Here is a 27333-nt window from a genome sequence, read left to right on the forward strand (position 1 = left end):
AGCTGACTGTGGAGGGTTTGGGGTAGCCTTTTCTCTGGGGTTTGGAGTGCTTTCACCCTCCCCTTTGCAGGAAGATTCCAAGTTCCGACTTGGCACTCGATGCTCTATTCCGAGGGCCAGCACGGTAGCGGTGAGATCGAACCCCATAACGTTCGGCACGTGGAATGTTGTTCTATCCTCGAAAGCAGGGGTTCATCGGTAATAACGATAAGTGCTCCCCGCTTCGTCGAATACCAAATGGAACTATTTTTGATAACGTGCCGCTTTGCGTTCCGGAGACCGATCAGGATCATCTACATTGAGGTGTACCTTGCTCGGCAAACGGGTCTCTTCGCGATATGCCCGTGTATTAGAAAAATCGTGGAAAGTAATCAAGAGTCGGATGCATCCATTCAATAGGGAACGATTTCGAAATACCGTTACGCTCGTACTATACGCTTTCAAAGCGACCCTTCCCGCTCCCCTTCTTTGTAAAATTTCATATTGCCTGGGCTGATCCCTACCCGTCGAATGTCTCTGCTTTCATCGGTGTTTATCGTCGCTCGCACCTCGACCCTAGGTGATATTATCGTTCGCGTCGTAAGGTGCGAGAATCGCGCGTTTATTGGACGGTTCGCCGCAAGGGGAAAAAAATTTCATACGAGAGCGACCGATTCCCGAATACCTACACCCCAATACCCCGACTACCCACCCACCATTGAATCCATCGTGGAACGGGACGAAATATTGAACCTCGCTCTTGGAGTACGGTAGGGCTTTCGTGGTAATTCGACTCACCTGTAAAGGACACGTTCAGTAGATAATTCCTATAGAACGCTCCGCGGTCGTAGTGAGCCATCGAGGCGCATAGACCAGCGTTCTTCGCACACACGTCCCGTTGTAGGTTATGGAGGGCCAGAGCGAAAGCGTACACCGCGTCCACGACGAATTGGACCTTCGACTCCTGCTCGTATCCGGTTGCTGCGGTCAATCTGAGCTTAGGCGGGCACACGGTCGCGTTCTGATTCGCCATGCTCCTCTTGGGGACGCAGCTGAACACCTCCTCCCAGTACTCGCTGAACCAGGGATTCCGTCTATTGGTGTCCGGCGTCAGCGAGGCCATGTACTCGTCGAAGCCTGGTATGTTCTCCGATTGAAGTTCCACGGTGATGGCACCTTCAGCCTCCTCCTCGAGACCCTCCACCAGCTTGCTCTGTCGACCCCAACCGTCGCTGGCCAGCCACTGGAACGGTTGGCTGAGGTTCGAACGTCCAGCTGCCTCGAGGATCCCTCTTGCGTCCTCGGCTCGTGTGAACAGTATCACTGCCCTGGCGTTTGATTTCTTGCTCAGTCTCTGAATGATGTCGTCGAAGACACGGTCGTCCGCGGCACCGGGGACCTTCACCGCAGCTGCGATGCATACGTTCCTCTCCGTCGCCTCCCTGGTGAACACCTCTATACCGTATTCACCGTAGCTGCCCTCGGAGTACACGGTCGAGACGTATGACCAATTGGCGCTCTTCACCACGTCCACCAGGGCGATCGATTGGAAGGTGTCCGGAGGCACCGTTCGTGCGAAATAGTCGAACCTGATGGCGATCAGAGATTTGGTTGCGGGGTAGAGAGATAGGGTTGCTTAAAGAGCGTAGCAAAGGCGAAAGAAATTGGCCGCTTGGGGCTCTTTCACCCATTACGTTTCGCGTACAAGATCCTTGGCATTTACGATCTGAGTCAGCGCTGTCCAAGCTAAGCCTCGCGAGACCTTTAGGTTCCCTTGGTACGTTGTTTGGGGAGAAGGGATCGTTGGAGAGGCCTCGTGCAACCCCTGGGTTCCCCATTTCCACCTGATCTTCTATGTGGAAGGAAGGGGCCATTGGAGGGGGAGGCAGTTACGTGACAGGCCTCGTGGCACTCTTGGGTTCTCCCACTCCCTCTTGGTATCCTATGTTGAAGGAAGGGACCGTTGGAAGGGGAAGTAGTTCCGTGAGAGGCCTCGTGATACCCCTGGGTCCCCCTACTACCGCTTAGTATTCTATGTTAAAGGAAGGGATCGTTGGAGGGGAAGGCAGTTACGTGAGAGGCCTCGTGGTACTCCTGGGTTCCCCCACTCCTGCCTGGTATTCTATGTGAAAGGAAGGGACCGTTGGAGGGGGAGGCAGTTACGCGAGAGGCCTCGTGATACCCCTGGGTTCCCCCACTTCAGTCTGATATACTGTGTGGAGAGAAAGGACCATTGGAGGGAGAAGCAGAACGTGAGAGACCTAAATGCTGGACAGTGAAGTTCAAGCGAGGTCTCGTGGGACCTTTGGGTCTCTTTATTCCCGTTTGGTATGCTGTATGGAGAGAAGGAACCGTTGAAGGGGGAAGCAAAGTCCCATACGCTGGACAGCGCTGATGTAAACACTGGGGACGGTTACTTGATGGCCTTGGGCGGCCAGAATCTTTGAACTCTACTGTATAGTGGATGCCAATTAATCGAAGCTTTAAGATTGCAGCTAGTGCAAGTGCCTGAGTTTACTGGGTCGTCTCTGCGACGATTTATGGTGGAGTCGGCGAAGGAATCGACCTGGCTGGTTGAACAAGTTCCAGAAACGGAAGCCCTCGCTTTCTATCTTGCTCCTGGCTCGACCCGGATTCGAAACATCTTAGGATTTCGTGCTTCCCAAGCAACATTGCCATTGATCGTATCTAACTTTCCGTTGACGATATTTACTACTACTGTTACTGTTATTGTTACTACCGCCCATGAATATCAATGAATTCGATATCTAAAGTTCGTTCGTGCGATACGTTGGATCCTATTGCTACCTTCATTGTGCGAGCCAAGAAATCGACAAGAATCTCCCCGGTGGGTGCAACTGGAGGTACACCAAATCGATTCGGTCATGGACTCCACCATAGGCGATATTCCGCACTCGATTCAAAACGAAAGATAAAGCTTGATACCTAAGAACTCAACGCAACCTGGTTTTATCGCTGAGGGCCTTGGCAGTCGATGCCGGTGATATCTGCGGGATGTGAAAGAGCCTCAGCAGGTTGGCCACTTGGAGAGACACAGAGCTATAGGAGCCACCGATCACCCCAAAAATCGGTCCGGCTGTAGCGGTCTTCTTCACCCTCGGCACGGACTTGTCGGCACACTCTAGAACGTTGATGTCCAAGTTGGACAGGGACGCTCTGACGAAGTGCAGGCTCTGATTCAGCGCGTAGGTGTCCCTGCCGCATGTGTCGAGGATGTGGACCCCAAGGGTGATTCCGGGCAGGGTCTTCTTGTCACTGTTGATCTGATCGACGGCGAACAACATCGCCTCGAGACGTTGTACCCCACGATTGTAGACGTTCGGTCCGCAAGTGGCACCTCCCTTCTCGTGTACCGGAAACAGACCGCCCAGAACGATGTCACCAGGTATGAGAACGGCTTCCCGCTCGCTATGGGCCTTCGACTGGGACACCACCAAAAGCTGCTGAAGCGACACCAGGAGTACCAACATCCAGCCGAAATGGTGGCACATTTTAGCCGATGGACTGTCTAGCTTCGCGACTTGGCCGACCACGTAGATCGCATTTTACGCAAATCCCTCGCACCTGGTTAGCGCTAGGCACCTGACAATCTCAGATCCTTCGTCTACCGATAAAGGCCATCCTCTTTGTACAACCCTCTTTAATGTCAAGTCGAATGGGACGAGTCCGTGCTTTGTTCAGCTTCTAGGGCAAGCTATCTAGAAACGACTAAGTCGGCTCTAGCGAGGATTGAGTCTTGGGTGTACAAAAACTCGTCGTCGCCGATGGCTTTAGGCCCCTCGTGGGTATAGTTTCATCGCTCGACTATTTACATACTTCGACTCCTTCGGTTTCGGTTTCTTCGGAGTTTCTCCGTTCGATCGACGATGATTCGCGAGGATCGGGTTCATCCATCTCCAAATGACGGTTCTAGCGTACCGAGCAACCCCCGGCGACGAAACAGACGAATCCAAAGTTATCTCGTTGCCCGGGTCGGTACACCCGCTGCATCCTCGAAGACGAGAGTCCTCCGCGTCGCAGTCACGCTCTTCCTTCTCTGCAACATCTCCAGTCTCTTCGAGTTTTCGAACTGTCGTCCTCGACGATCCCGTTGAGAAGCCCAGGTCCCCAGTTTATCGGCCTCGATCTCACCCTAACGGTCGCGTAAGCAATCACGATATTAATGCGTCAGATTACAGGAGGAAGCCGGAGAGGATTAGCGAAGTATTCTATCGATCGAAACCGCGACCGAAGTCGCCCACAGCCGGAAGCATATTATTTCCTCGGAACTGGCGACCCGGAATGATGTTTCCTCCTTCAGTGACACGCACACCCGCGATCGTGAAGATTTACGCGCGTGAATACGGAGATCGAACGAAACTGAATCGAAGCTTTCGTGTACCGGTCACCTGTCGTCACCTAACCTATACTGCGGAGCTGAGGAGTTGACCTCTGGAAGGAATTGTGAATCGCATTGGGTCAGGTGTATCAGTTGTAGGTCTTCAAAGATCTGAAGATATTATTCTGTTCTTCTTCTTCACTTTAACGTTTTTTTTTTTGTACGATGAAAATTTGTGAACGAACTTGTCGCTATTGAATTTTTGTCTGTTTGACTCTTTCTGTACCCCATACTTTTGACGAGTGTGCAATGTACACACGGAATATTCTGTTTGTGGTATGTCTCAACGCTGAATACTTTACTTCATACTTTGTGTAAACACGTTCACACATTCGTAGTGCCCAATTCGGTATACTTGTATACGTGTTCATAGCACACATGTGTATCAATTATTAGACGTATGTACATGATCGTAACATCGAGAGGGTTAAAGAATTCTGGGGTGATCGTAATACACAGTAATCTGTGGGATCTAGGTTGGCTGAGGAAGAAGGGTGTGATAAAACGGATGATCCTAATTCAAAAACTTTTTCTCGGATGATTCTTGGCTTATGTGGTCCAACAAAAACACGACACCCTTACAAAAGACGAGTGCTGGTATCTCTTGCAATTTTTCTTGGACCTTAGCTGCTATTCGCCTTATCTGTTAATTCTCTGGTTGCTCGACATAGATATCGACCCAATACATTCCCCTGAAGGGAGACACCTTGAGTAAAACGTTGAAATAAAAGTGTTTAAAGAATAAATACGAAAAGCGATGAAAAAATTCAGTGAAGGTTTACGATGTAAAAAAAAATGATCAAAACTCACTTTTATTCCAACGTTTCACTTCAGTCTGTCCCCGTCCCACCGGGTACTGATGCATGAACGAAAACGTTCTCTAACTAAATCTCGAGGAAACTTCCAGACACGCGCCTCTATTTCGACTTTTCAGTTGCACTACGACGAGAACTAAACGCCCTTCCAGTCCGTGGAAAACTTTTCCTCGCAAACTGCGCATGTAGCCGGGAAAGTAGTTCGCAAAAAGACGACAACTTTCATACGACGCCTCGAGTCCCCCCCCCCCCCCCCAATCTTCCCCGTGAATTCTTCCGATCGTGAGAGACGATCAAAGTATTAATAAGTCAAACGTCGCGTCGTCGCGACTCGTTGGATATCGAGAGTGGTTGAAAGCGATAGGAGAGCTCGCAAAACGTGGAAAAGCGAAAGGTAGACCGCTCGAGGATGCTCGATCGATTCTCGATGCGTCACTTGCTACGAAGGAACGAACCTGCAAGAGCAACTGACGCACCTCGTCCATCTTTCGCGCTATACTACTGACTTTTTTCTTTCCCTTTCTCCGTTCAACTCCGTGTCTCGTACGAGTGAACTCAAGGCGTCAGTTGTTACTCGAAGGGACGTGTTCACCGTTACATTTTTGCAACTCGCCACGTGTGGTTGGGGTTGCGGTCGTCAGCATCAAAACTGCCGCGAAATTCTCCAGGGTTACCTATACGACTCGGCGGGCTCGTTAAATTTCTCGACTCGTACTCGTTAAGCGGACTTAATTTCACGGAACTCTAACAAGCGTGGCTCCCGCTCCCGAGCTTTAAATTCGAGGGTCCTTCTACGTTTTTCTCCCCTTCTCTCCTCAGTCCTTCAGTCTTAAGATCACCATCCGATGCACGGTTTAGGGATTGTCTTTCTCTCTCTCTCTGTCTCTCTCACGCGCGTTTTTTTTTTTATATTAATTTTTATTACTTGTTCGACATTTTTCCACGTGGATGGAATTAACGAGTTATTCATCAGGTTCGAGTCCAGAGTTGTGGTTGTTCAGATCGGTAATTGTCGTGGAACGAGTCGAAACAGGCTACGGAAGAGATTAGGGAACGTCGCGTCTGTCCTGGTCCCTCCTAATTGGTTTCTCTGTTCCCGGAACTCGCTGAAACTATTCGAGTTAAAGATTGGATACCCCGTTATTAAATTATCCGCCTACTCTTAGCATTCCGCTTCTTCGAGGACCGGCGAGATGCGCGCGATTGGATTAGCCGTTAGACTTTAATGTTACTCGAACGAGATTAGCAGCCATGAATCAAAGCGGGCTGCTTCGTTGTTAAGTAGTTCATAGTTCAAATTCTGGGTGGTTGGTACAGCTCGTACGAGTTTTTTTTTTATTTGTGTACTCTGGAAACTGTTCTCGTTTAGGCGGTATCTTTGAACTTGACATCGAGATTTTATCACGCAGGCCGAAATTGTTAACAACAACAAACAAAATTGAAACTCGACAGAGTGATTTCTTTGGGAAAAACTGAATCGAAAATGTGGAGTAAGATTTTTTTATACGAGACTTCGTTCTCGAGGAAATCGGTTTTGAAAATGTTTGAGGCACTGTTTCACTAAGGCAACCGTTACTCGTTAATTCTACTTGTATCGGTGTTTGTAAATATTAAAATTAGAACCCGATATATTATTTCTAACAAATAATCACAATATTTACAAACACCGACACAATTAGATATAATGGTACTTCGCGTCAGCTGAGCGGTGCCCCAAGAATTTTCGAAATCGATTTTCTCGAAAACGAAGCCTCGCGCAAAAAAATCTTATTTTACATTTTCGATTCACTTTTTCACGAATATTCTCTGGGTTCTGATTTCATTCGCTGTTTCTGTCAGCTTCGGTCCAATCAACGAGGCACAAGTTTCGATCCCCTGGCCCGCTGGGGTTCAGTTTTTCGAGACACCCTGTACATTTCACGGAAGCTTTCGTGTATCGTTCTCGTTCCCGAAACGCCAAGCGTTTTAAAGGCTACGAAGGAATGAAAAAGTGTCACCTCTTAGTTACCGGATAGACGCCCAAATGGAACACGTGCATATCGAAAATTTGTCACGTCGCGAGCGCGCGTTACGAAATCCCACAAAGTAAATGGGGGTTTTGTGCAAAACGCGCGTTCAGTCTCCGGCAAGTGCCACCCTCGGTTTCTCGAAGGCACGCTCTTTGTTAACCGCTCACCCTCGGCCCACTTCTGTCACGTGTGTCCAACGTACGCGACGTTTAGAAGAATTTGTCCCGGAACTTTTATTTGTATCCGACGACTACAATGGTTGGGCTCGTGCCATTCGTCTTATATACGAAGCGTGCTCTTGCGAACACGATCGTGCTTCTCGATTCTTCGAACTCCACCCCTTTGAGCGGGAATTATTAATCAATTTTTCACTTTGACGCGATAGAACGATAATAACAATTCTTCGTTGTTATTAACGGGATAAACCCTTTGTAGTAGTGAATAAAAAAGAGATAAAAGTATAAACGTGTTCTATACACAATTAGAGGGTACATTGTACAGTATAAAAGGAATTGACAAAGTCGACTGACAAGGAATGTTCGGTAATTTGAGAATTGAAAAAAATTTGAAATTTTTCAGAAATCGTAGTTCAAGTGACCCTTATCAATGAGGTGATCCCAGGGGTGAAAACATCCCCGTTAAAGAAAATATTAAAGAAAAGTTTTTATAATAAAAGTCTAGCAAGGCGATCGTTAAATTTAATATTTTATTTACAAACATCAACTAAGCATTAATATATATACATGTAGGGTCTTTGACACTCCTAACAATTTTATTATCTAAAATTTAGATTCTACGAGACTAGGCGATTCTAAATCATGCTAAGAATTCTCTTTCTTGGTTTTGTATTTATTTGTCCAATCGAAATCATTATGTAAAATTTACCAATAGTCTTTACAGGAGAATTGGGTCCGTTATTCTTTATTCTTTTTATTTATGACTTTCTTCAATCGATTTCTAATTTTCACAAACTATTTACAGAATTATCACTAATGTAGAGGATGCGGTCAGCGTAGCCAGGCGAGTAAGCTGGATTTCAAGTCGAAGGAGTGGGGGTAGGTAACGTGACGCGGGGTCCCGTTGCCACGCAACATGCAGCGGAGTGGGGGACACACGGATCGCGACGCAGAACCTCTGCGTTAGTAGTTCAGAATTATAATCTACGCTTGTACGTCCCCGACTTCGCTGCACGTTACTAGGCAACGAGGGCCGCTGCGTCACGTTACCTACCACCACTCTTTCGGTTCTAAATCTAGCTTATTTTCCTGGCTACGTTGGATGTAGCACTCCTACAACGGGATCTCGTCAGTCTGGCTTCTTAGTACTTCATTAATACGCTTAATTTCAATATCTGTAAGTACCACGTCATGCGTTTTAGTCACATTAGTAGAAACGAAGAAATTTTTCCGTAGAAACTTTACAATATTTCTATGATCTTATTATTTCACGTCTCGGTTTATTGACACTCGAACAACATCGTAACTTCTACTCGGTCGTTGTTTGTATACAAAACATCAAACTAAACGCTTCGTCAGACTTGTTATAAAAATTCAATCTTTACGTTCCATTGTAAACTTTTAGGAATCAACATCCTCTTCGTGTACTTTACTAGCAACTTTCTATTTATTAGCGACAACTATTTAACTTACTTAACTATAATTTGTTTGGCAAGTTTAGAAATTCTACAAGTTGCACCATACAAAATATTCATACCTAACGAGTAATGTAAACAATCTATACAATGTATTTATAGTTTTATTTTTTTGTTTTACTATTTCCCAACAAATGGTTTCCCGTTCCTGATAGTAAATAATTATTATCGTAATTTCGTACTCCGTTTTAACTTCCTCGAACAGAATTAACTTTTACACGTACACAAGGTGTGTTCCGAAACAAGTGGATCTGCATGTGAAAATAAATCGAAAACGTAAATTGAAATTCTTCCCCCTCCCTCCAGATATCTCGTTTTCGACGAAATCGATTCCAGCACGTACGAGTTATCGACGCTCATTTTTTTTTTCGAGCTTGATTCTCGCAGACACGAAATGCGTTATAAAAAAATGTCACCTCCTTTTTTCGATTCGTTTTTACGCCTAGAAACGCCTTCTTGGGGGCGGGGCGCACCTACACGTTAAAAGTCTATTTAAATTTAAAGTTAATTGGACGGAGATAATTTCGTCATTCGATTCGGTGCTCCGTGTTAACGAGCCAAGGAATGGTGGTCGGTTTAGAACGATAGACTTTTCCTATTTTTTTGCTAAGAGGACACCCAATTCTAACTCTGTACGTACCGAACACAATCGTTCGTGGCTGGGACCGAAACGAGCCTCGGTCAAGTGCTCGATCAATTTCCAGAGTGCTTTCCTCCACAGAGAAACATTTATTCCGTCGTTCCCATTTATTCGAACAAAACGAATCATCCTGTCCCCGGTGTCACGACGAATTTTACTTCGTCCTGTAGGTACACCGCAAAATCAACCTTCGCGTTTATCGCCCGCGTTTCGAGCCGGTATCGCCTTTGAATTATCGGTGCACGTGGATTTAATTTTTCGATAAAAAAAATTTCCTTCTGCGAGATTTCATGTTCTCTCGGTCGACGAGAGACTCACTTCTCCGTCAAGCGGGCCGAATATGTCAGGTGATCTGCATACAAGATGATTTATAAATGTATATATTTGAGGAGGTGAATCTATATATTAAAATAGGTAAAAAACGTCATATGAACGTGTGTCCTGTGCACTTTAGTTTTCGAGGTACGAGGAATTGAAGAAAATGTGTCTACCTCGTGTCTAAGCCTACGCCACTGCACGCGTTGCGAAAAAAGAGTCTCCATTGGACCTTTCCGATTTTAATGGGATTTTGTAGAATAATAATATAGGGGTTCATTATGATGCGTGTAAAATATTAAGCTTAGATATGCGATAATTTAAAAGATATAAACAATTAAAGTTACATAGACTCGATATGTAGTGCAGGAATAAATACGGAACTTTTTAAGCGTCATTGGCGTAGCGAGACGAGTACATAGGTACTAACTGATAGTATAAAAATTGAGACTCTTTTATGCAACAATTTTTTCTTTATTTCATTTAATTTTGGCCGGTTCATTTAATGCTGAATGATATTTGTCATACGTGCATTCGGAACACAAAAAGGTGCGGCACCACGAACATATTCGTTCTTTTTCACTTTGTCTGGAAATGTAACCAAAGCACGTTGCAAAATATTTCGTGGAATGGAGTTCCCTTGGCAACACACCATGCATACTTTAACATACTTGCGCATACATTGGTGCTTGTAGTTCGTGGTGTATAAATGCATGTAATTAAATGCATTCGGAGCGTTTTTGTATTTTAAATGTACGTACAAATTTTAGCATCGGGTATACCGTTGTTGCAGTAAAATTAAATGGAATTTTAAACAAAAAGAATTGAATCGATCTTTAGGTCATCGGTTTAGAATCTACGTGCTGTGCACGGGTTACGATAAAGCAAATTATTTTCAAAATTTCTATTTTTGTATTTTGTAATTTATCGTACTCTTTTGTCTAATGACTGCAGGTGACTAAAAAACACCCCGAATATAGTCATCTCCGTGTTATTCTTCCAAGTGACATTTTGCCAGCTGTGCAAAGTATTCATCTCGCTACGCCAATGGTGCTTCAGTTCTATGTTTCTACCTGCACCATGCACCAAGGATATGTAACTTTAATCCCTCGTATCTTTCAAATTATCGAACATCTGCACCTAATATTTTGCACATGTCGCAAGAAACCCGTATACTATTACCCTGCAAAATCCCATAAAAATCGGAGCGGTCCAATGGGGACTCTTCCCGTATAAGGTGTGCAGTGGCGTAGGTAGAGGTGAACACGTTATCTTTAATTCCTCGTAACTCGAAAAGTAAGAGACATAGGACACGCATTCTCAAGACCTTTTTCACTCACCTAACCGTGTAGATTCATCCACCGAAGTTTGAGCAGGCACTTACGAATCACCCTGTATTCACGTGGCCGGTTCTCGTGGCCGATTCGCTCGATGTACTTCATCCACGCGCGGAACCACTGTCCGCCTCCCTGACTTTAAATATAAAGGGGCATCTGCCTGTTTTCCTATTTAGAGTATCGACCAACCGTAGTAAGTGCAGCTCGCGAGCACTATGGTTATTTACCCGAAGCCTTCCTAACCATTCCAGCAGCCCTCGACGATATTCGCGCCTACCCCCAGACCCTTCGATTCAGGGTAACATCGATTTTCCTCGCCCGTGGGAACTCAAAAGGCTTTCTTCCTTAACTAAAACATCGTCCCGCGATGGAACTTCGTGCTCGAGCTGTAATTCAGTCCTTTGATCGTAGCCCCCCGCGCAGTTGTCGGCTCGAATCAACGGAAGGGAGCTACTTAACGCTGATAATATTCCTGGACGATGTTAATTATCGGATATCTACCTTCTTTTAAGGTAGCCAGGGTCACACTGAAACTTCGTCATCAGGTTGCGCCGCTACTTTGACTCTCCAAGTTTATGCATTATGTATGGGCGTGGTGCGGAGAAACTTGAAGCTTCATGATTCGGCGTGAAAAATCGAATCGACGGTCTAGAGTGACTATTTCCTCCACGGGTGTTCCTTTTCGTGAAAATTGAGTCGGAAAATGAGTTACGCGGTGGGGGAGTGGGGGAGGGAGGGGGAGGAGAAGTGGTAGCGCGCGCGCGATGAACCACTTTTTCGAACTCAATTTTCGCGAGAGATTCGAGCCTCCGAGGGTGTATACACATCCATCGGGGGCCTCGAAGTAGTTATTTTGAGGGGTATGGGCAAAATAGCGAGAATAACTGCCGCTTGGAAATTTGAGGGCACTTGGTGGAAACGTCGTCGATCTTTGAACAGTTGTAACTTTGTGAAAAATAGTCGTAATGTAACGTTCGTGGGGTCGTTTTGAAGGTCGAACACTGTACTTTTATGCTACTCGGGTGAATTTTTAAAAAAATTTTCTGGCGCCGGGAAACGATTGAAAAAGTGAAGATAGTTTTTCCTGGAGAAAATTGGAAAATTTCATGTCACTCTGAATTGTTTAAAAAATTTTTTACGGGTTTAAGATTACTGTGTGTTTGAAGAACGAAGTTTCCTCTTTGCAACGACCTACCGAAAGTTGATGTACGATTTTTTTTCACCGTGTTATTCTACTTTGAGCGAAAAGCGCCCCGGTGGCCTTGAAATAGCATTGGCGTCGATGAAAGCAGTTTGAAATTTCGCAATTTTTTTCTAGAAAACTACTTTCTCTTTTCTCAATTACTTCCCAATGTGAGAAAATTTTCAGAAAAATTCACCCTAGAAACACGAAAGTACATTATTCAACCTTTAAAACGACCCCACGAAGATTACCCTACGATTATTTTTCACGAAGTTACGCCAATGCAAGGTCGACAACGTCCGAAAAATTCCACTCTCTTTTCCCACTAAATGCTCCCACACAATTAACAATAACTCAACAAATAACGAGTACAAAAAAAAATGACATCACTCGCACGACCAGCGATCATTAGTCAAGAACAAAAGCCGTGCCCCGGTGCTTCCGTAGGTAGTTTAATTAAAAAATCAACAAATAAGGAGCTCCCGGGGCGTGTACTATGCGTGGGTCGTGGCTTCATTAGTTACCCGTGTAGATACGCCCCTGTGAGACTCTTACGAAAAAAAAAATCCCGCATGGCTTCGATCTACTTTTTCACGAAGAATCGGCCGACACTGGCTCCACCTATTACGAGCACAGGCCGCACGAACGTAACATCAGAAATATCCAATTAACTAGAAATATCACTTCGAGACTCGGTTTCTACTTTCTCGGGCTCGATGTCCATTATTTCTCCGCGCGAATTTCTGAACAATTTCCTTCCCGCCAGATGTATCGTCGAGTGCCAGCTGTTCTTTTCCACGGTGGTGGGGGTAGCGGGAGACCGTCCGGAGAAGGATTCCCTGCGAAAAGCAATCTCGGTGCTCGCGCGTATCTTCGAGGCCGACTTCGGAAACCGTTCGATCGTCTCTCGCGTATGTAGGACGTGCGCACATTAGCAGTTTCCCGGGCAATCACGGGCCGGAAGTTGCCCGCAAAATTATTAGTCCGAAAACCGGATACACAGAGTCGATACATTCCGTGGAACGTCGTCGTAGAAACGAAACGCCCACGAACCACGTGAGTGGCGCTCAACAAGTTCCGCGCGAGGGTAGGGGGAGTGGGGGGTGGGGCGAACACTTTTCGCGGGAAGTTTGCGATGGTCCATTAACGGGGTATTTTGGTTAATACCGGTATAACTCTCTGGTTAATACGGGGAAAATTATTATATAATTATGTAATTGTAAAAACTTAATTTTATTGGATAACTATTTGTATTTATCGAATTTTTTCGATAACTATTTTGTATTTTTTTCATATTCGATATTCTTTTGTACGTATTTTTCAGAGACACCCTGTGTATATCGATTTTACTATTATATCGGTTTCGATGTTATAATGACTATTTCGGTAATAATTGATTTCGTTGTTGTATCGATTTGGATGTTTTATCGGTATGGGTATTTTGATAGTAATTTATTTATTATATCGGTTTTGGTATAGTTTGAGTGGTATAATAATCGTATAAAAATTGTATACTTGTATAATTTAATTTATGCAAGGGTTATGAAAGTATAACCGAGAAATATTGGTATAATACTGGTATATCGTATATATAATACCTGATTTCGGTTTAGAATTTTGAAAAAATTAATTTCTTTTTTATAGTTTCTCGAAGTATATGTATTGAAAAATATCAATGCAAAAGGATTTCCTCGAGTTCGTAAAATTAACGAAGTTATAAACGTTTAAAGATAATGGTATCTCTCGAATCTGCATTTTTTACACTTGCCACCAGTATATCTCAAGTGTATCTAAGAAAGTGGCATAAGCGATAAAATTAGGAAGGTTTACCTTCTAAAATTAGAAAAGTAAAATTATGAAATGTTCATTTTTACGTTTATTTTTGTTTTTCAATTTGTTTGTTATTTACTTAACTGCTCTTTACTTTTTCATTCATTTTAATTTTGAAAATTTGAGAATGAAAGAAATTCCAATAATAATTCAGATCAGCACCTAGAATGTTTGCAAATTTAAACGATTGGCACATATTCGTCTCTGCAAATTAATTGACTAACATTTTCATTAAATTAATTCGAAAAGTAGAAAATTTTGATAAAAAAAATTTGCAAATTATAAGGCAGACAAGTTATTCTTTCGTCTTGAAATATTTATTGTTTGACACTGTTACTTTCCACAAACAATGCTTCAATTATTAAATTATAAGAGTCGCTCCATTATTAGAATCTCGAATACACGAGGGTCGTTTAAAAAATTCACGGCTTATAAATAAAAACGTTCTATTTTAAGTTTCATTTTATTTTTCAACATAATCTCTCTCAACTTCAGCGCACTTTATATAGCGAGTGCTTTTATATACCACCTCGAAAATTTGTTTCTTGAACTTTTTCCAAATTCATCGTAGCTATCAGTTCGTCGTTCAACGAACAAAAAAACATTTTGAAAAACAAGCTTCTGTTTCCAGCTAACACTCACGCCTTGTTGGAGATTCACTATCGCATATATTTTCATTCAAGGAAGTAACCATGACGCAACCTAATTTCCAGTGTGCACAATTTCCGTAAAATATTCGCGTAAATGAAATTTAAAAAAAAAAAAAAAAAAAAAACGAAGATTCTTTTTCAAACAACAAACCAGTGTGTCCCGTTTAAACATTGTCCCAGATAAACGATATTCGAAAAAATATTTTTCCATCGATATTAAAATTTACTCGACTTTTACAGGATTTTTAAAATACGAACTCGAGACCCGGATATAGTAAACCGCAATTTTTTTTTCTTTTTTTTTTGCAATCTTTTTCATAATATGTTACAAACGGAGAAAAATATTATATTCGGCGATAATTTACTCGATTTTTCCAGTATTATGGAATATTCTTACAGGTCGTTTAACGAAACTAATTCTATTTTACGTTATTATGATTTTCACGCCGAGAAAGGAGAGAAAAAAAAAAAATTGTTTCTAGGAGTTTACTCGACAGGGTGTCCCGGAAAATTGGGGTCAAACTTCAGGAACACGTAGTACTCGTCGAAACAAGCAAAAAAGTCTGAATTAACATGGGTACAAATATCATTAGTTTCGGAGTTATAAAATGTTTTATCACGTTGAAGTATCAAACCATTATTTATAGAATATAAAAGTAAAGCGAGGGAATAATTCTGCACGCACAAGGACGCTATAATGCTAAACTGACAAAGTAGTTCTTTCGTTACTGTTACTGAATAACATCGGTTATCTGTAATTACGTAGACCCAGTGCGTATAATGTTTACTTTGCTTGACCTAACGACTTACACGATAAGTTGTAAGTAGACACGCAATAAAGTCTTTTATAATGTTAAAGGCACATAGTCGAAAACGTCGTGTAACTGGTATAATGATATTCGAACTCATGTTTATTCAAACCTTCTCGTTGGTTTTATTATTAGATATTTTTAGCTGGGATTTTTTTTTTTTTTTTTTTTTTTTATACGACACGTGGAAACATAAAGAAGAAAAATCACTCTTTTTCCTATTTAATCGAGCATTCTTTAATACGACACGTTCACAACTATTTCACTTTTGAGACTTGCGTTGCAAATTGGCACCGTTTGCGTAAGAACTTTCGAAGCACCCTCTATATCAAGATGAGTGGCGATTGAAACGACAGATCCGAGCGATCGATTTTACAAAGCAATGGCGGAGGGAACATTTCAAACGAAACGAAAGAATTGAAAATATTTTTGTTTCTTTGAAAGATCTGTGCAAGAAAATTATTTGGAAATCATTTTCTATTTTTGTAACGTAAAATTTAACGAAATTAAACAAATTTTAATATTTCTATTTTTTTGAAAGATCAGTGCAAGAAAATTATTTGGAAATCATTTTCTATATTTTTAATACAGAATTTAACAAAATTAAAAAATTTTAATATTTCTATATTTTTGAAAAATCAGTGCAAGAAAATTATTTGGAAATCATTTTCTATTTTAGTAATATAGAATTGAATGAAATTAAAAAAATTTTAATATTTCTATTTTTTGAAAGATCAGTGCAAGAAAATTATTTGGAAATCATTTTCTATTTTTGTAATGTAGAATTTAATGAAATTAAAAAAATTTTAATATTTCTATATTTTTGAAAGATCAGTGCAAGAAAATTATTTGGAAATCATTTTCTATTTTTGTAACATAGAATTTAACAGAATAAAATAGATGAAAGTATTACTTTTTGAAAGTCAGTGCAAGAAAGTTATTTGAAAATCATTTTCTATATTTTCAATATAGAATTTAACGAGATTAAAAAGATTTTAATATTTCTATTTTTCGAAGGTCATAGTAAGGAATTTATTTCGGCGATCATTTTCTATATTTTTGACATAGAAACGAAACAATGAAAAATATTTTTACTTTTGAAAAGTCACACGAAGGAAATTACTCGGTTCGAATATATTAATTTTAACCAGTTCTCAGAATTTCACCGTGTTCCCGCATCTCGTTTAAACGTACACCTATATCGCCAAGTTGTCACAATCACGATCTCATTGTTTCGCGTCTCGAGTTCCACGTTACTCGCTTAGGCGAGCTCCCCGTTCGCGAAATTTATTTCGTCTGAACCTTGATTCCCCGCTCGTCGATAAAAATTGAAACTCGTGACGAGAAACTCCATTGTTTGTCGAATCTTAGCGATCGCGGCCTTAAAATAGACACCCAATCCCGGTGTTTGTCGTACTTAGCGACCGTAACGTTAAAAATTTTATTTAATCCCTTTATCAGCCAACGTTGGCGATCGTAACGTCGCGGAACGTTATTTAATGCCGTTATTTGCTGATTTAAGCGATCATAATTTTCAATTTTCAACGTCACGATCGCTCAGATCGGCAAATAAAACGGATCGCGTGTCTACATTTTCAACGTTACGGTCACTCAGATCGGCAAACAAAAAGTTGCCTGTCTACGACCGACGGGGACCTTTGAATTTATTTCCGATTTAAATAGAAAAATTCACGACGAGTGTCGAGTCGATTAAGGTGGGACGGGCACGCGGCGAGTTACCTCCACGATTCTTCTCGATACGAGAGTGTTTGAAACGAGAAGTTCGAACAATGTTTCGTGACAAAACTACCGACTGAAACGGTTTTGTTCGAAAGCTTCGACGCTTTCGATGCTTCAAGGAGAACACCTGTTAACTTGCTCAAGCAGCGCGCCGCCGCTTTCAATTTTTAACCATTCATTCCAGGGATCCCAGCGATCTCTTTAGCTAAATTGCCGTCCTCGACAGTTTCTCCTCGTTTGAAAGCGAACGAGTCGAAGAGACCGATTCTCGAGCCCGGAGTTAGAGGGATCGTTGCACCGCTCATCGAAATTCACGCGTGCTCGCGCGTTATCAAAGACAATCGTAACGATTCCATCGCGGAGCGAAGAATACTGGGTGATACGGAAATAAATGTACACGGTACGGGAGCTGAGTCCGCGATTCGAGGTAAGCGAGAGAGCCCACTTGCGAAACGTGTGTCCTTGTGTATTATCTTAGTTTTCGACTTATGGGTGATCGAATGTTATGGTAATGTTCAAATTATCTACTTTCATACCTAGACGTCATGACTGCGGTAGATAAGGTTCAACGAATACACTGTGAAGGTTAGTTTTCTTATTGGAAAATGTTTAAAGTGTTCACTACTTTTGTGTCTAGGTCCTACGCCTATGGTAGATACCCAAGATTCGACAAATACCCTGTAAACTATAGTTTTATGATTCAAAAATGTCCAATGTGCCTTCTGCTTAAATGTCTAGGTCCTACACCTATGGTAGATATCCAAGATTTAATAAGTACCCTGTAAACCATAGTTTTCTTACTGGAAAATGTTCAAAGTATACTCTATTTTTGTGTCTAGACCCCATATCTATGATAGATATTTCTCATAGTACAACTGACGTGCTGTATACTTTAGTTTTCTTGTTGGAAAATGTTTAAAGTGTTCACTACTTTTATGTCTAGATCCTAAGCATATGGTAGATACCCAAGATTCAACAAATACCTTGTAAACTATAGTTTTATGATTGGAAAATATTCAATGTGCCCTCTACTTTTATGTCTAGGTCCTACGCCTATGGTAGATACCCAAGATTTAATAAATACACTGTAAACCATAGCTTTCTTACTGGAAAATGTTCAAAGTATACTCTACTTTTGTGTCTAGACCCCATGTCTATGATAGATATTTCTCATAGTACAACTGACATGCTGTAAACTTTAGTTTTCTTATTGGAAAATGTTCAATGTACAACTTAGTTTTCGAGTTATGGTGGATTAAAGAAAATTTGCAAAGTATCCCCTATTTTGGTGTTTATTTTTATGGTAGACACTTCTTATTGTACAATTGAGAAAATGTTCAAAGTGTTCCTTAGTTTTATTTCTAGACCCCACACCTATGGTAGATACTTCTAACTACCCAACAGACATCTCAGTTTTCGAGTTATGGTGGATTAAAGAAAATGTTCAAAGTTCATGCTACTGCACGCTTTAGCATTGAGTTCTGCACACGCTCGAAGATACTAAATGCTCCACAAATAATTTGAAATCCATTTTGTATTCTTTCTCGAGGATCGTGTATAGTTGGGAGCTGGAAAGATGACCCCTGGAAATTTGGTATCGCCTTGTAAGGTATTGTGGACGATATCGAGCAATTTTTCCTCGATCTTAGGCCTTGGAAGACCGATTAAACCGTTTCACCCAATGCAATTCTTAATTTCTTCCATATGTCAACTTCTCAACTGCGAACAGTACATCATTGAGTTTCGTTGAATTTTAAACCGCTCCAAAATAAAAGAGCACAAGACACTTCGAACATTCCCTTTAATCGTTCACAACTCAAAAATCAAGATATACAGGGTGTCCACCGTAGTTATGAATTCTATACATGAAAATAATTAAAAAGATAATATAATCAATCATCACGATATGACTTTGTTTTCGTCAGCTTCGATGTAACCGATCTACCAAAAATTTTATCTATTCCATATAAATCCTTTATTAATCATTATTGTAATAATAGGTACAGGTAATAAAGAGTTTTTTTTTTAACAAAAAAAAAAAGAAAACTTTCACTATATTTTGTACAATTCCAATAAGTTCAAGGGATAATGGTCAAATATTTCTTAAGGTCTAGTGTATTTCTGAAACACTTTATACATTACGAATAAATATACCGGGTATCCCGGAACCAGATTAATCTTATTGCACCGCAAGCTTATTGCTTGATCTCGGGTTGCTGGCGACCCATACCACTATGCTGTATGGAACCTTTTCGGTTGAACTTTACCGTAACGAAAGGGTTAATACCAGGTATCTCGGAATCAGATTAATCTTATTGCGCTGTAAGCTTATTGCTTGATCTCGCGTTGCTGGCCACCCGTACAACCTTACTGTATGGGAGATTTTCAGCTGAACTTTATCTTACCGAAAGGGTTAATACCAGAGAAAATCCTGGAGAAAACGTGAGCCAGAGTCGAAGCTTTTTTCTGCACGAAGAGCCTTCATGAGAGTGGCGCATGCTCGTTTGATGGAGCAGAAAATTTTGGCGAGGTTATGCAGAGTGATTTAGAAATACCTGTCCACGCTACAGAGGGTGAATCTACATACTAACTAGGGGAAGTCCTAATCTGTCCCCCTTAATTTTTAACACCACTTTGCAGGATAATAGAGTATAGGTCCCTGATGGAATTCGTTGAACATTGGATGTAGATGGTAAGACATACCCAAGACTCTAAGACTTTAGAGACATATCTAATTGAAGTTTCATATACCATGATTACGACATAAAAATAAGGGATACTTTGCACATTTTCTTTAATCCATCATAACTCGAAAGATAAGGTGTACAGAGTGTCTATTGGATTATGAGAACTACCTACCATAGGCGTGGAGTCTAGACATAAAAATAGGGGTCTTTGAACATTTGTTCAATCATCTATAACTCGTGAACTAAGGTGTATATAATATATATGTTCATAGGAAATTTTGTAATCACTTTAATACGTAGATTCACCCCTTGAACCTGATGATGTATTAAAATCCTTTATGATCATCCGAGCTACTTTCATCCGTATTTGATTTATGCATCTACTCTGTTTTCGTACCTTGTCTTTTCCTGTTCCAATGGTTCGTATTACTGGTGGACATTTCGAGATGGATGGAGTATAAACAATTTATTCGAACGAAGGAAAACTGTAGAGAAAGTTACGAGAGATGCATAGGGATTATTAGCTAGAGAGCTCTCTCTGAACTAGACTCCGCGTCAAAGGTGTCCACATTACCTACGGACAGTCGTCAAACGTTTAGGTTTACGTCTTATGCCTAAAAAAGTTTCCTTCGTAATGATTTTTCGAAAAAGAAGAATTTTTCTGAAGCAAGAATATTTCTTGGAAGCAAGAATTTCTTAATATACTATTTTTTTCGTGTAGTTAATGTCACATGAACATCAAGATCACGAGTGACTCTGTTAATTTGATTTTCACTTATAATTGATGAAAAAGTTGCGTTTCCTTCATATTTCTCAATCAGCGCCACATGGACGTCAAGGTCCATTTAGTGATTTAATACTTTCCTCGCTTTTGAGAGTATAATTTGTCAAAAAGTTTCATTTAGATAATCAAGTGCATTCTATGTATCTTTGAGATGTCAGAGCGGCACTTGAATTTAAATTTTAATTAAACATTAAAATGTAAATTGTACAAAGGGTCGTACCTCGCTATAGCCACCTAAGTGGTGTCTCGTGACTGTAGCCACCTGTTCTACCTAAGTGGTGTCTCGTGATTATAGTTGCCCGTCGTAGCAAAAGGTTCACAATGTTTCGACCCTACCCAGGATCGAACGTTTGGAACAACTGGTCAATACGTGAATACGAACGTGCAAACACAGACAACTCGAAACAATCTCCACCAAACATCATAACACAAGCACAGTTCGCGCGTAAAGTTACATTCTCCCGCTGAGTGGCCACCAGGGCTCAAGGTTAGAACACCTTCAACAGCTTTGCGATTCTGTTTTCGATCCGAACTTCACCGATTCGTGTTGCTTCAGAATCGAAGAATAATCAGAATCCAAAGAGCGTAACGTCTTTTCCTAGAAAGATGAACCGTGACTAAATATACGAAGAATTTAGTACCGAGATTCTCGGATGATCTTTTCTTACCGACCGGGTTCAGGAAATCTGTTCTTCGTTCGAGTAAGTGCTTCGGATGATATCGTAACACGTACGAAAGAACTGTCGTAAATCAAGAGGCTAATAGCACCGCTGACCGTTCGGTATATTTTCGTACGGAAAGCTGCACAATGTCCGGAAGAGCACAGGGGAGTGAACCTTGCACGGCGATAAACGAGAAGACTCGTGGATTCGCTATAAGAAAGTTAACCCCTTGACTATAAGCGCTCGGTGGTCCGCGTGCGGCAAACGCCCATGGGCGTTCGGAACGTACGTGTATTCCATACGCGAGAAGATCGTCCGCACACGGCGTACGGCCCGCGCCAATATCGTCCCTAGTCGAAGGGTTGACGCGCTCCAAAATTTCTGTCGTCTGCCAATAGAAATCCAGGGATCCATCGGTGCCGGTTCGCGCGGTAGTCATCGATGCGCGTAAGCCGGAACTGCTGCAGCGGTTGCTCTATAGGCATCGGGGACAGGTGGCGAATAGGGGTCCGCAATTAGCGGATTCATAGTCAAGAAGTTCCCCGGATCGTTCGATGGTCAAAGGACCGCCCACCCGTTGCCCACCCAGCCGCCCCCCACCTACCGAGAAAGTTCCGTGACCACGTTTTTGCACTGCCCCCCTATGTACCGATTCACGCCGACGGCCGATCCCTCGGTATAAACTTTCCGGCCTCACTCCTCCCTGGTCGTTGATTAAAGGGTATTACTTACTCGGTAGTCGTACAACCTCGACAAGTCGACCCGTTTTCTTTGAACGAAGCGAGAACCAGCAAAGTGGTATCCCTCTATTTCTCCGCCGACCTCTCTCTCCCACTATCGCGCGTTCTCTGGCTCGCCTCCTTCTACCCCCACCACCGCCACTACGTCGGCTCTTTTTCTCATATCGCGCTCGCCGTTCCCACTCTCCCCACCCTCGTTCTCGCTGTCGGTCCCTCCGCCCACTCTCTCTCTCGTCCATCCCCACCCGCGCGGCTCGGCAACCGCTTTCACCCATCCGCCCTCCACCCCCCCCTACTCCACACGCCTCGACGTCGAACCACCCGCGACGACCTCTTCAAAACTCGCTACACGCGCAACACTTTACCAAATGAGTTCTAATTCATGCCACGCTCCTCGCCTCTCCCCTCCACCGGGCCCTTTACCCTCTCCGTCACCCACTCTCTTCTCGTCCTTCTTTGAAGTCGCACTCTCCTCCGCTACTCGACTTCCCGTTTCTTCCACCGTTCTCCGACGAAGGCGCCGCTGTTGTTCATTTAGTGGCTCCCCCCCTCCCCCTCACTCTAGCTGGCTCTCGCGACCCTGTCGCGAGAGTCAGCGACGCGTCTCGCCGTCTCGTGCGGCGTTTTTCGTTCGCGGACGATCGCGACGATGCTGCACAAGAGTCTTTCGTTTCAACGACGGAGAGGGATGTCTTTGCTCGGTGATATCGTCCGCTTTGGTACCGGCTAGGCGAGCGACGATGCGCCTTTTAACGCCTCGAGTGCCGCGGCAATTTCGTGCGATCTTTACGTTAGGTCTGGGTTAGGTCAACGATGTTCCTTGTTGTTCGGGGGCATTGGAGATGTTTGTAAGCATGGTTCTCTCCGGGGATTGCGAGGCCTGGAATTCCTATTGTAATTAACACATCAACGATCGTCTGCTCTCAAGGACACATGACCTTGGATCCCGCGCATTACTCGAAATAAGTAATGTGTGGATACGTTGATACCGAATGGTGTTACTGCAAGTTTTTAACATGAAATATTACGCATTTTATCAAAAATTATCCAATCTTTTTATCCAAAAGTTATAAGGTTATAAAAATTAAAATGTAAGAGAAAATGTATTATCAAGAAATCTGAAAATATTCGTTGCACGATATTATGGAGATTTCAGAATGGTAACATTGTGACGACTGATGCAAAAATGAAATATGTGACGTTATCTGTGAAGGTGTAGTGGTATATTGTATTGTGCGGAATTGGTTTGCCAAGTTTCGTTCCGGAGATACTAGTCTTCGAGATGACCCTAAGCCGGGACGGTCAACGGATATCGATGACAACGCTTCGAAGGTTCTAGTGGAGCAAAACCCACGTCGAACCATTGGAGAACTAGCAGATAAGATGAATAGCAGATAAGGTCCAAGAAAAATTGCAAGAGGAACGACCAGCACTTGTCGATTGTAAGAGCATCGTGCCTTTGCACAATGCTGGACCACGTACGGCAAAAATCAGCTGAAAAAAAGATGGTGCCTTTCACCTCACACTCCCTACTCAATGAACTTAGTCTCCTTCGCGCAGATCATCATTTACAAGCTCTCTTTTACATTAGAAACTGACAAGATACCAAAAAATGTAAAAATATATATATCATGCGCTTTGTCCAACTTTTCTATATCAATTTTTCGCAAAACTGACCGATCATCTACACCTAAAATTATAGATACGCCTATCGTAGGTACAGATCTATCAATGTGCCAAGTTTCATCGCAATCGGTGAGGGTCACTTCTGAATCTTCCTTTGTCAGTTGTTTCCTTAACTCTCGTAAAAGAGAAATAAAATTGGTTCGAATAATTATATTTATACCCGATAAAATCAGTCGTGTTAAATATCTAGAAAAAATGACAAACACTGTCTAAATAGTCCTCGCTCAGAGACCACATTCCCTTCGAGCCAGGGCTAGTGTTCCTCGGAGCGTAGACTGCGTCAACAACAGTCGCAGGAAGGGGACATCGTCGTCAACCCTCAGGGAATCAAGCGGTTCGGGAAAGACCGAGCCAGGAACCCCCAACTTGTACCCCACGATCTGTCGTAGACGGTAGCTAACAAGCGTGTCTAGAAGACGATCTGGAAAGCGTAGCCGCGTCGCTCAGACCTTCGATCTGTGGGGGGAGGGACGTCTCCGCTCGCCAATTGTCAACCCCACGGTCGAAGGCCTTCCGGGATTGCTTGACGCGATTCTCCAATTTCTCGCCGGGTCGATCGATGATGGTAGCACTGCGATTCCTGTAACGCGGTTAGAACTGGTCGCGGTTATTCCAATCTCGCGACTCGGATTACGTGCGCCCTGAGGGGCAGTAGGAACGGGGGAGGGGGAGAGGTAGTCATCTCTTCCCGATTCGACGATATTAAAAGCCACGGCCGGGGGATCCTAATGTCGTTAGAGTCGCGGCCGGGGGATCCTAACGTCGTTAGAGTCGCGGCCGCAGGAACGCGGCTAATCCGGGCAAGGATTAGCTTGGGGATGGCTGGTGATCGCGTCATCCGAGTCCAGGTCTAGGATGGCTCGTGATCGCGTCATCCAGGTTCAGGTCCAGATTTGAGTCTGGGTCTTAGTACAAGTCCATGTCTAGGTTCAGGTCCAGATTTGAGTCTGGGTCTAATTCTAAGTATAATTTTAAGTCTGGATTCAGGTTCGAGTCTATGTCTAGGTCTAGGTCGAGATTAGAGTTTAGGTCTGGGTCTGGGTTAGCTTGGGGATGGCTCGTGATTGTGTCACTCAGATCTAAATCCGAGTTTAAATCCAAGTCTGAATTTAGGTCCAGGTCTAGGTTTAGGTCTAGGTCCGAGTCTAGCTCCCGGCTTGAGTCTAGATTCAGGTCCGAGTTCTAGTTCAGGTACAAGTCTAGTTTCAGCTCCGAGTCCAGGTTTGAGTCCAAGTCTAAGTCTAGGTTTAGATTCAGGTTCAGATCTAAGTTGGTTCGCGATCACGTCACCTAGGTCCAGGTCCAGGTCCCGATTTCAGTCTAGGTTTAGTATTTCTTGTGATCGCGTTACCCATACCCAGGTCCCAGATGTCTCGTGATCGCGTTACCTAAATCTAAGTCCAGGTTTAGGATCAGCTCTAGGTTCAGGATTTCTCATGATAGCATCACCCATATTCTGATCCAAGATTTCCCGCAATTGCGTCATCTAAGTTCAAGTCTAGGTTAAGGACCAGGTCTGGGTTCAAGATTTCTCATGATCGCGTCACATGTATCCAGGTCCAGGTCCCAATTTAGGTCTAGATTCAGGATTTCTCGTGATCTCGTCACATAGGTCCAAGTGCAGGTCCAAGATTTCTCGCGATCGCGTCACCTAGGTCCAAATCCAATTTAGGACCAGGTCCAGGTCCAAGATTTCTCGTGATCTCGTCACATAGGTCCAAGTGCAGGTCCAAGATTTCTCGCGATCGCGTCACCTAGGTCCAAATCCAATTTTGGACCAGGTCCAGGTCCAAGATTTTTCTCGTAATCGCGTCACATAGGTCAAAGTCCAGGTGCAGGTCTAGGTTCAGGCCTAACATTCCTCGCGATCGCGTCACCTAGGTCCAAATCCAATTTAGGACCAGGTCCAGGTCCAAGATTTTTCTCGTGATCGCGCCACACAGGTCAAAGTCCAGGTGCAGGTCTAGGTTCAGGTCCAACATTCCTCGCAATGGCGTCACCCAGGACCAGAACCAGACCCGTCCGTGTCCCCGTGTCCCGTTCGATCAGTCATCGGAGATTCCTCTCGATCGACGATCGTCCCGTACGCTCTTGATAATTGCCTCGGTGACGGTGCTCGGTTCTCCGACTCCCTGGTGTTGTTTCTGTCTCCCGTCGGTCTCAGCCTCGCCCTCGCCCTCGGGAAATCTCGTTCGTCGACTGGCATCTGACACACATTCGGCCCCGGCTATCGCGAGCAACAAAAACAAATCAATAGTCCCCCCCTCCCCCTCCCCAAACCTACCCAGACCTACCCCCCCGTGAAGTTTGTCCCTGCTCGCCCGCGGACACTTATCCACCACCACCGCCACCCTCTCCCCTTCCCCCTTGTGTACGCTCCCGCGGAGATTATTTTTCGACTCGCTCCGCGGCTGTTCCCTCAGGTCCCTCCCGACCAACCTCCTCCCATCCGTTTGTTTCCCTGAAAACGATTCCCGGCCTCATCGGGGGCGGTCTCTTTGTCGCTGTCCTCGTTACTGTTTCACCAGCCGGTCAGCCGGCTTGCGTCATCGGGAGACAACTCTTGCTCTCTTTCATCTTCTTCATCTTCCGGGGGTTTTTTCTATTATACACTCGCCTCGGTGAAGATTCCACTCTCATTGTCCCCAGGGGAAAGAGCTCATTAGGCTGACCGGTGAACGATGGAGACGTTGGTTAACGCGAGGGAACGCCTCGTTGGGCTTTCTCGTTTGAGCACGTGGGGAATGCGTCATCGTTCACCCCCTTAGGGGGTGTCCAGTGTCAGCGAGATGTAACCGTCCTCGCGGAACGATGATCGAATTCAGGGTTAATCCTGTCCGGGCCGTCTAACGAGCTCGTTTCAAATTGTTCCCGGATGGTTTCGAGTCGAAACGGATCTCGGGGAACATAGAGGGATTCTAGGCCCCCTGGATGATCTCTAGGTGCGGCCAGAGCTAGAGGGGTATTCGATGAGGACTATATTTGCGCTCTAATTAATTCGGAGGCACGAAAGTCGGCTCAACTTTTAGGAAGTGTTCGATGCACTTCGTAAGTCACTGCGTTAATTACGCCCAAGGGGGATCCCCACTGTTCCTACCTTGTTCTTTTAGAACCCTCCCCAATGGCAGGCCTTGTACGCAGAGTGGTGGAAGAAAGGGGTTCAAGACTTCGAGGACTTGTGGTACTTATAGTACTGTATATACATAAAATAATATATTAATATTGTACTTTTTTTTGCAAATGATATATTACCATAAAATATTAATATTGTACTTTTTTTTGCAAATGATATATTACCATAAAATATTAATATTGTACTTTTTTTTGCAAATGATATATTACCATAAAATATTAATATTGTACTTTTTTTTGCAAATGATATATTACCATAAAATATTAATATTGTACTTTTTTTTT

The 27333-nt window shown here is 43.3% G+C and overlaps 2 protein-coding genes across 9 annotated transcripts in view; one reads left to right on the forward strand and one right to left on the reverse strand.

Moving 5' to 3' along the window:
* The window catches only part of Atg4b (Autophagy-related 4b), an 87329-nt gene that overhangs the window by 31097 nt on the left and 28899 nt on the right, over nt 1–27333 (forward strand). The gene's annotated exons all lie outside the window — the stretch shown is intronic.
* Nucleotides 1–27333, reverse strand: part of Mglur (metabotropic Glutamate Receptor) — a 76628-nt gene that overhangs the window by 28413 nt on the left and 20882 nt on the right. For 4 of the 8 annotated variants that reach the window (XM_076312549.1, XM_076312547.1, XM_076312545.1 and 1 more), the window contains exons 2-3: nt 2944–4132; nt 778–1568 (exon numbers count right to left, since the gene is read on the reverse strand). In XM_076312549.1, coding sequence (XP_076168664.1) covers nt 778–1568; nt 2944–3491 — 1339 coding nt within the window. In that variant the 5' untranslated portion in view covers nt 3492–4132. Of the gene's footprint in view, nt 1–777; nt 1569–2943; nt 4350–21048; nt 21427–21496; nt 21701–21779; nt 22029–22222; nt 22341–27333 lie in introns of those variants that run through there. The other 4 variants (XM_076312544.1, XM_076312543.1, XM_076312548.1 and 1 more) reach the window with 4 other exon arrangements.

The sequence above is a fragment of the Ptiloglossa arizonensis genome, chromosome 5 (assembly GCF_051014685.1).
Source record: "Ptiloglossa arizonensis isolate GNS036 chromosome 5, iyPtiAriz1_principal, whole genome shotgun sequence".
Classification (NCBI taxonomy): domain Eukaryota; kingdom Metazoa; phylum Arthropoda; class Insecta; order Hymenoptera; family Colletidae; genus Ptiloglossa; species Ptiloglossa arizonensis.